Raw genomic sequence first — 9,825 nt, forward strand, 5'->3', positions numbered from 1 at the left:
CCCACAGACTTTTTATTAACAAACTGAAGATTAAAAACATTAAAAACGTGATTTTAACGACCTGAGATGCTTCAAACAATAACTTCACATTTACAGTCAAACAGCTGAAAATCAACATTTACATGTTTCTCTTTTTTTAAAAACAAACACCCAAACACAGATCATAAATATATTCAAAACAAACTGATGTATAGAAATATTTACACACATATACACGAGAAGAGAAACCCAGACACTGTAAAAACATGTTGACACTGACGTTCATGTGATTCATGACACACTGCCGAGGCAAAACTCAGCCCGGCTGCTTCCAGCGACAGTTTCTACAACAGGAGTGAGGAGTGGGAATGTCCTTCAGACAAAAAAACTTTAAAACAGCTGAAAACTGAAAGGAAAAAAAATCAGGAAGCTGGAAGAAAATCAAGAAAAACAACTAGAAACGACAAGAAGCAGCAAAGATTAAAAAAATACATGACGACAAGAAGAAAAGGCAGAAAACAGCTTTGAGCTAAATGCTAATGTTAGCATGCTAACATGCTGACATTTAGCTTTTCTGAAGTTTACCATGTTCCCCATCTTAGCTCAGTGTGTTAACATGCTAACATTAGCTAATTAGCAGTACATAATTAAGTCCAGCTGAGGCTGATGTCATTGGTCCTGCAGGTGTTTGCTCATAAAGCAAAGCGCTGGACAAACTGCTGCCCTGATGGTGGCGCTGATGATGTCAGAGGATCAATAAAGTTATGAGAGTTCATCGTGACGGCGACATGAACGTCTGAACGCTTTGTCCATCAGAGATTTGTTGAGACATATCAGTCCGGACAAAGATCCACAAGACGCCATGGTGACTTGTGCTGATGATGTCACACGTTTGGTGACGGTCGTGTTGACAGCGTTGATGATGTCATACAGGTTTGGTGGTGCTGTTGTAAACCAGCCCCTCCTGCTCCGTGTGGGCGGGGCTCGGGGGCACGGGCCTATGGGAGCGCTGCTTCCTGGACTTGAGGAAGCAGTAGGTGAGGATCGCCAGCAGAGCCAAGATGGCCACCGACAGAAGAACAGCCAGCGCGATGTTACCTGAGGACAGACAGTGAGGTCACTTCCTGTCAGGCAGGTGATTATTTTATGTTTGAGATGCTTAGTGAATTTTCTCACCGGAGTCGTTTTCTTCCTCCGTCTCAAAACGGTCAAACATCCCTCTGAAGAACACGTTCCGCTCTGCAGAGACAAATACCACAAAATACTGCTTAATGTTACCACACAGCACTGTGTGGTACTACATACAACGATACAACAAAATACTTCTACTAAACACAACACAGTACTTACAGACATATACAAACATAAACATAAATAACTGCATTATCCCATCAGGAGAGAAGAACCTGAAGGAAGCACAAGTGGAAATAGGAAGTACTATGGTGTGGTACTATGGTGTGGTACTGCGTAGTATGGTCTATATGGGCTATACGGAACTCAATGCAACAGCTAAAAACCTAAAAGATGGACAACAGGGAACAGCTGTAAATGTACTTCATGGAACATATGTACTGCTGTGATTTTAGCAGTACTACCCTGTGTTTACAGTACATGTGTGTATTTTGTACCCGTCACTCCGTCGCAGGTCTCGCTGCACTTTTTTTCCTCTTCAAAGTTGTTTCCGTTGGCGTCACAGCCGCCGAAGGTGAAGCGGTAGCACTTCCTGTTCAGGGGGTCGTAGTACCAGCGGGTGTGACTCGCCCGACAGGGGCCAGTGTGGGGGGGCTCTGAGCACCGAGCTGGGGGGCCGACACTCATTATTAGCATGGAGCTACTTAGCATCAAGTGCTAGCAGGTGTTCAGTAATAGAGACAAAAGCACTGACCTTTCTTCTCGTTCACGTTGATGTTCAGCAGGCGGGTGAAGGTCTGGTTCACTGAGGAAGAGGAGGAGGAGGAAGGTCACTGCTGGGGGTGTGTGTCTTGTCTTGTTTGTCTATCTTTGTGAGGACCACAGGTTTGGACAGAGTGAGGACCTTCTGTCTGGTCCTCACTTCAAAGACGTTTCTGAGGGTTCAGACTCGGTCTTTGGGTTGTATGTGTGTGTGTGTGTGTGTGTGTGTGTGTGTGTGTGTGTGTGTGTGTGTGTGTTACGTTTGTTGCAGTGCTCCTCGTCTGATCCGTCGCTGCAGTGCTTCACACCGTCACACTCCAGACTTCTGTCGAGACAGCAGCCGCTGCCACAGGTCAACTGCTTCACATGACATTCCAACCCACACACCTCTGAACACACTCACACACACACACACACACACACACACACACACACACACACACGTTTATCCTGTACACTCTAAACATGCTGCAGAGCTGATATGAAGAGGTGCATTGTGGGACTGACCGGCGGAGGGCAGAGCGACGCTCCTCTCTGACGTCGCTGTGGACACAAAAACAAAAACATGCATCATCAGCAGTAAAACAACGCTTCAAGTGTTTACTGTATGTGTACTGTGTGTGTACTGTGAGGTGTGGTCACCTGTGATTCCGCTGCAGGCGGACAAACACTCGTTCTTGGACAGGAAGTTGTTGTTGTTTTGTTTACATCCTCCGTACACAAACTGCTCACAGTTGCCCGTCGCAGCGTCATAACGCCAGCGAGAAAACGCAGCGCGGCACGGGCCGACCTTCGGCGGCGCTCGACAGTACACTGAGAGAGAGGAGGGAGGACGTTACCAATGAGCTCAGACACAGACAATAACATGTTTGTTTATGACACGACAAAGAAGCAGATGACACTGTCCGAGCTGTCTGTGTACTACCTGTACACATCCTGTGTACTGCCTGTGTACTGCCTGTGTACAGCCTCTGCACAGCCTGTGTACTGTCAGTACTGACATTTCTCTGTTTGATGTCTTTGAACATTAACCCACAGCACAGGGTGTGTCTGGTAACCATGGTAATGACAGTCAGTACTGCAGTCAGTCACGTTACTCAACAGTTTTACAACCTGAGACCAGAGCTGATCTCAGAGCAGCTCGATCCGCTCGATCCGTTTTCCGACTCAGAAAACATTCATGAGGCCTCAGGGCGTGTGTGTGTGTGCGCGCGCGTCAGGCATTCCAGTCTGACCAGTTTGAGTCGAGGTGTAGATCATAAGTGAGAAAACGCAAACACCGATTCACCGAAACTCTCAACTGACTCAACTGACTTTTTCAAATGATCATCAATAAACCGTCAATAAAGCAGAGCTGGTCACTCACAGGTGGACAGCTCCGGGCTTAGGACGAGGACGGTGACCTTGGCAGAGTGTGATTGGTCCTTGGAGTCGGTGACAGTCAGCTGGAAGACGTAGGAGCCCGGCTGCAGGTTGGAGAGTCGCACCTGGTCAGGTAGATCTGTCTTCTGCAGAATCCCATTCAAAAATAAAGTCATTTAAAGCTGGTGACATCACAGTGACATCATTCAAATGCCACAAATTTTCAGACGGACAAAAAACAGCCAGCAAAGATGGAGGATGCTGTCTCTCCAAACACCAAGGTTTGTGTCTAAAACCGAGCTCTGTCAGGGACCACACAGGCTGAATTTACCTGCACGTTCACCTGTACAAAACATTTTCTGTTGAAAAGGAAGGTAGAATCAAACTTGTTGGAATTTTGAATGGAGTTTGGCATCATGGACACTTCTGCACTGACCATAAACTGTCAAACGTCTTTAGCGTCCACTTGTGGAAATTCACCTTTGACCTCAAATTAAAACACCCGATGTCTAAAAATGATGAAGACGTGATGAAGAGTTCAGAATATGAGCGCGCTCATAAACGAGATTAGTGAACTGTCCTCGTCTCTGCTCACATCACAGCGTCTCAGTTTCCTCACGTCAAACCTTCTTTGCGTCTAAAATCATTTCTAAATGTTGAGGACGACCTTTCGTCTCTGCAGCTCAGACACACTGATGGAGTTCTTCATTCAAACCTCAGTGCTGCAGTGTTCACGTGGCGTCCTCAGGAGCTCTCTGTGCTTCAAGGCACGCTGGAGGACGACCAGCTGACCGCGGGGAGACGTTTGATGCCCCAGCTTAACCCTTTCCATGCACTGGCATCAGAGTCTGGCTCTGAGGTCTTCAGGTGAGGGGGGGCGGCTGGCTTCAGGCCCCGGATTGATTGAGTAATGAGTAATTTCCCTTCATTTGTAGGATCAGAGTAACTGTTTCTCTCCAGCTGATATCCCATTGGTTACCACTACCTGTACTATCCCCGCCCCCTGCAGCTCAGCAGTTTTTACCTCCATCTTGACGTCATCATCGCCGCTCTGCAGACCCCACTGGTAGTTGGTGATGTGGGCGTCCCCCAGCGCCAGGCTCTCGATGCCGTTGAGCGTCACTGTCTCGCCGGGCTGAATGATGACATCACGACCTGGGATGGCAATGGGTGGAGTCTGCGCACCTGAAGACACACAGTGACATCACAGGATTTGTCACATGACAAATGATTTTCATGAAACTCTTTTTCTAAACAGTTTCAGGACAAAGATCATGAGTTTGTAAAGTATTTAGGTCAAATGAGTCACATGACCTCAATCGCTCTGATCATGTGACTCACCACTGAAGAGTGTGCTAACCAATCAGAGCGGAGCTGAGCGAGACATCAACAGAGGATTCCAAACGACTCACGTCGTTTCCTCTGTTTTTGTGTTTCTTCCACTGCTGCATCAGAAGAAGAGATTCATCCCTCTGATTTGTACCTGATCACACACACAGGTGAGGCTTCGGTACCTGCAGGCGAGCTGTCACCTCTCCAGCTACCAGACCGCCTCCATATCGGCTAGTCCGTCCTGGACTCAAACCAGTATGGACTAGTCCTTAAGGACCGAGGTGCTGCTGCCCCATGAAGGCTTCTGACATTTGGTTTGAAGCACCACGACAGAACCACGAGTTCTTTGGATCTGAGCAGGAAGTCTGAGTCCTCCAAGTCAGTTTATCTTTGGACTCTGGGCTAGTCTGAGTCCAGCAGCAGCAGGTGTGTTCAGGTGCCTTCAGGTGTTCGGGCTGATTCACATTGGTTGGAGGAGTGTCTCAATCAGCCTCTCATCTGTAATCCTATTGGTTGGAATCACTGCTATAAAGCAGAGTGACTGAATTTACCTGCAGACATGAACAGTGTCACCATCATACCTGCAGTACGAATGCAGTATTCTATCATGTACTTGTACAGTTCCTAGTATATTAGTCTGCTGTGGTGTGACACAGTGAACTCTTTATGTCTTCATTAGAAACACTGAGGCCTCCTGTCTCTTCCTGCGCAGGAGGCAGAGAGCCCACCTGTCCCCGCCCACCTGCCCCCGCCTGTCCTCACCACGGTCCACAGCAGCACCACAGAGAACATCTGGACCAGCTGCATGTCTGTGTGGTGTGGAGGCTGCAGTGCTGCCGACTGGAAGAACGTGAGGACAGCGTTGAGGACAGCGGAGGAAATCATTGGGACATCTCTCCCGTCCGTTCAGGACATCGCACCTAAACGCTGCATGTCCCGTGCCAGAAGCATCATCAGGGACTCCTCACACCCCCACCATGGTCTGCTCTCCCTGCTGGTCTCCCCAGAACCTGGTACCCACCAGGTTCTGGAACAGCCTGTCCCCCCAGACATCAGCCTGCTGGACTCTGAATGAGCATTTTTACTCCACTGATGCACCTCAGATCATTCTTCACTGATGACCTTTACAATAACCTCAGTGTGTATTCTGCTGTTTACTTTAACATACTTGTACATATGACTACATACTTGATATTTGTATACTTTTTAAATATTCTCTAACCTGTGCTGAGCCTGTTGCAATCAAGATTTTGTTCAGTGTTCACTTGCTGTTTATTGAATGACTATAAAGTTTGCCTCAGTCTGAGTCTAGTCGTGTCGTGTCGTGAGTCTTTTCCACCGACAGTCACAACCAGAATCCTTGGCTCATCCGATGACACTGAAGTGATATACTGGCTGATATTGATGATATACTGATTGGTATTGATCCTGTAAATGTTGAAAGTGTGGACTCACCCGGTCCCTGCAGGTGTTTCACAAACACGGACTCTCTTATGTAGCTCCGGTATCCGGCCTGGTTCACGAACCTGCACGCGAAGCGATTTCTGTGGACGCAGTTGAACAGGACGCAGGTGAGGTTCTCTGCCGCTGCCGCTCCGGTTCCGGGCGGCTCCAGCAGAGCCAAGTTGCAGCGCGCGTCCTCGCAGCACGCGCGCTCACAGTCCTCCGCGGCGCGCACGTGCGCGGTGGCCAGCAGAGCCGCTCCCTCGCTCACCGCGTCCTCCGCGTCCAGCACGAAGTTGTCCTGACCGGAGCGGAAGACGCCACGGCAATCCGCGTCCTCCGCCGCTGCGGCAGGCCACAACAGGGAGAGGAGGAGGAGGAGAGGCAGCAGGAGGGAGGAAGAGGAGGATGAAGGCATTTTCGGCTGCAGTCAGAGTGAATGTAGCAGATAAAAAACAGTTTACTGCCTCCTGACGCGTCTCTGAAAGTTTCAGACGTCAAGAGAAGAACCGGAAGCCTTTTCCGCTCAGTCGTTAATAAAAACGTTAAATCCTTAAAAATTGGACGCGCTCAGAATAAAATGAGTCTGCTCTGTTGTTCCTCTGCCTCATCTGTTCACCTCCCCAGGTGTGTCTCACCTGCTCACATACAGGAAGTAACCTAGGAGGAGACACTCCTCTGTCAGGCCAATTAGACTGAAGCAACGCTGACGTCGCTCAGGTGTGGCGACACCTGGAAGAGCAGGAAATACTGAATAAGAAACTGACTGTCAGGAGACATTTAAAAAGGGGCGGGGCTTCGCAGGAAAATGGCCACTAGTCATGCACGATTGGTCCAGTCATCATGTCTTCAGGCCGTGATTTTAAGACCCCACAGACAGTTTCACCTGCTGAGTGGACATATGTCCAGAGGACAGACTTCATTAATCTGACTGAGATCATAAAAGGTCTTTTCAGGCCGAGCAGCTCGACACAAAAATACATCGAACGAAACCCGAAGAATTGACTCAGATGGACGACAGACAGACAGACCACAGACAGACAGACAGACAGACAGACAGACAGACAGACAACAGACAGACAGACAGACAGATGACAGACAGACAGACAGACAGACAGACAACAGACAGACAGACAGAGACACTGAGCAGAGACAGACAGACAGACAGACAACAGACAGACAGACAGACAGACAGACAGACAGATAGACACAGACAGACAGACAGACAACAGACAGACAGATGACAGACAAACAGACAACAGACAGACAGACAGACAGACAGACAATTTGTCCTGGTCTTTTTTTTGTCATTCAAATTTTTATTTGTTTTAACATAATATCTTTACAGACATTTTCAAAGGACACAGATGTGGCATGAACAAATTAATAGTATGTTTAAGAAAACAAACGGAGAAACAGACGGACAGGATATGAGAGAATAAAGAAAACCTCATCTAACAGCTTACAGGCAGCTGGCTCTGGTTTGTGTGGGCTCTTCCAGTTGCGCAGTGTGAGCCGCGCTGCAACAATGAAAGCGGTTACTGTCAGCCGGAGCTCTGCTTTGGTAAGGCCCGGTGGCATTAGGGTCTTATCCGCCAACAGGCAGTTGTGGGGATTCTGGTGGAGGTCGTTTAAGCCATCCCTCGAGGTTTTTCAACACCGCCCTCCAGAGGGGCAGTCCCACATGGCATGAAGGAATGTGCCCAACTCTTTATGACATTTCCAGCATGTACCGTCCTGAGTTAATCCCATTTTAAACAATTTCAGTGGTGTAAAATAATATCTGTGTACAATCTTATAGTGGATGAACTTACTCCTTGCATCCCTTGTAGCCCAGCCTACATTTGAAATCACTTCTTGCCATACATCTTCACTAATCTCACCACCGAGATCCGTTTGCCATATTAGCCTCAAGCTTTCACACACTCTTGTTTGAATATTTGACATTTTCCTATAAAACCGTGAGGCGGAGTGTGTCCCAGTCTTTTTAATATTTGTCTTGATTCATATTTGGACAAAGAAACTTTAGATTCATGATGTCACTTTATGTAAAGAAACTGAAAAGAAGACAAAACCACCGAAACGTAATGTGTGTGTGTGTGTGTGTGTGTGTGTGTGTGTGTGTGTCACTGTCACAGTTTGACGCCCCCTTGTGGACATTCAGCAGCACCTTCTGTCCTCTGGATGAAGTTTGTCTGTCTTTTATGTCTTTTGTGTCCTTGAAAGGACAAATTACACAGGACTGAGTAGAAGTAGATGTAGTAGTCATGTAGTACAGAGTACTGCAAAATGGCAATAGTTCAATGCACGATATGTTGATGTGACATTATTTTGCAGTTTGTTCCATTAGAAGAAGAAGAATAAAGAGTGAAGACGCTGAAGACCCTGTCCAGTCCCAGGTCCTGGTCTTTCCTGGTCTCTGCGGTCTGTCTGGTGTGCAGAGGGACTTCACATGGGGACAGAACGCTGAGAGCCGTGGACCCTCAACACGGTATTAAAGTCAAAGTGTGACTGACTGTGTGTGTTGTCTCAGAGGTGACCAGCAGAGGGCGCCGCGGGTTTGAAAGTGTTGAATTCTGGGTGTTGGAGTAAAGTTGTCTCTCTGGATGAATGAATGATTTCACTGATTCATTTTCAAAGTGAAAAATCTTTATCGACAACATGATTCCATCAAAGTCCGAGTGCCAGCTGTCTGTGCTGTTTATGCATGTAAAGCTTTATTGACACGTTCATGTCTGGACAGAACAGCTGATGAACAGCAGGAAGAATCAACTGATTTCATAAAATCAGACGCGAGTCGCCTCCTCACCTCCTCGCCTCCTCCGAAGGTAACAAGGAGTAAACAAATATCAACAGGCAAAATGTTTTGTGTGTTTTTTGCTTGAAAAATAAGGATTTGATGTTGGATTAAAGTGACTAAAATTACTTCAGTTGTTATTCTGATGCTGAAACATGTTTGTAGAAGTTTCTAAATGACTTTTAATTTACAACAATTAGTTTTAGTGAAGCTGAGAAGCTGAGGCAACGTCTGAGTCCAGTTTTCTGAAGCTTTTTGTTGATCGTCCTCCTCCTCTGGTTAATTTGAATCAACATGTAACAACACTGTTTGTTTTATCTCTTAAACAGAAGAAGTGACCAGAGTTCATCATCAGATGAAGAAGACTGACAGCTCATCGTGATCACAAGTGATTTTATTTCATGACAGTTTTTAATGATCTCACTCAGTTTTCAGTGTATTTGTTTGAATCATCTTGATCATCTTTAACAGTCAGTCTCTGAAGTTCACTGGAAACAGCAGGAGAACCTTCAGTCTTCACATGTCTTCAGCTTCCAAAGGGGGTCAGAAAAGTCTGGACTGCTGGATTAAACTGAGTCCAAACACACTTTAAACACGGAGGAGGATTTAAACATGGATACGTCTGTGTTTGCTCAGTGGACAGAAGACGCAGGACTTTTCCTCCATGTCCTAATATAAGTCCTGACAGGGACCCATTAATGTGTGAGTAATGGTCAAAAACTCCACAGGAAGCCTTCGGCGATGCGATTGAACAGTATCCTAACTGAACAGGTGTCATCTCAGTGTCAAATGATTAATGATCAGTGTGACATCTATTTCTACTCATGCTGTTGGTTTCTGCTGCTTTCTGCCACCACTTCGAGAACAAGCATCCCTCCAGTTACCCAGGACCAGGAACAGCTGTCAATCAAAGCAGATTCACAAACTATTAGTGGTGATAATGAGCAACGACATGATGTGACATGACAGAGTGAAAATTTGGTTCCACATACCTGTGATGCTGACTCTCTGAGACCTCC

General features: G+C 46.9%; 1 protein-coding gene across 1 annotated transcript; it reads right to left on the reverse strand.

The window, feature by feature from the left end:
* On the reverse strand, positions 1 to 6,632 carry LOC143336536 (kunitz-type protease inhibitor 1-like). The gene is made up of 10 exons (XM_076756763.1): positions 6,022 to 6,632; positions 4,259 to 4,419; positions 3,239 to 3,380; positions 2,515 to 2,685; positions 2,380 to 2,415; positions 2,133 to 2,261; positions 1,865 to 1,915; positions 1,608 to 1,778; positions 1,156 to 1,218; positions 1 to 1,077 (listed from the first exon to the last, which is right to left on the reverse strand). The coding sequence occupies exons 1-10, from the start codon at positions 6,425 to 6,427 to the stop codon at positions 905 to 907; spliced, it is 1,503 nt and encodes a 500-aa protein (XP_076612878.1). The 5' UTR covers positions 6,428 to 6,632; the 3' UTR covers positions 1 to 904.
* Between the last annotated feature and the right edge of the window lie 3,193 nt (positions 6,633 to 9,825).

This window comes from Chaetodon auriga, chromosome 18, assembly GCF_051107435.1.
Source record: "Chaetodon auriga isolate fChaAug3 chromosome 18, fChaAug3.hap1, whole genome shotgun sequence".
Taxonomy (NCBI): Eukaryota; Metazoa; Chordata; class Actinopteri; order Chaetodontiformes; family Chaetodontidae; genus Chaetodon; species Chaetodon auriga.

Bases quoted from the DNA above. Each gene is read 5' to 3' on its own strand.
- LOC143336536 (XM_076756763.1), bottom strand. From the start codon at position 6,427: ATGCCTTCATCCTCCTCTTCCTCCCTCCTGCTGCCTCTCCTCCTCCTC. The intron at 2,262-2,379 runs GTCAGTCCCACA...GAGTGTGTTCAG, and splicing joins CGTCGCTCTGCCCTCCGCCG to AGGTGTGTGGGTTGGAATGT. The intron at 1,219-1,607 runs GTACAAAATACA...TTGTCTCTGCAG, and splicing joins GACCTGCGACGGAGTGACGG to AGCGGAACGTGTTCTTCAGA.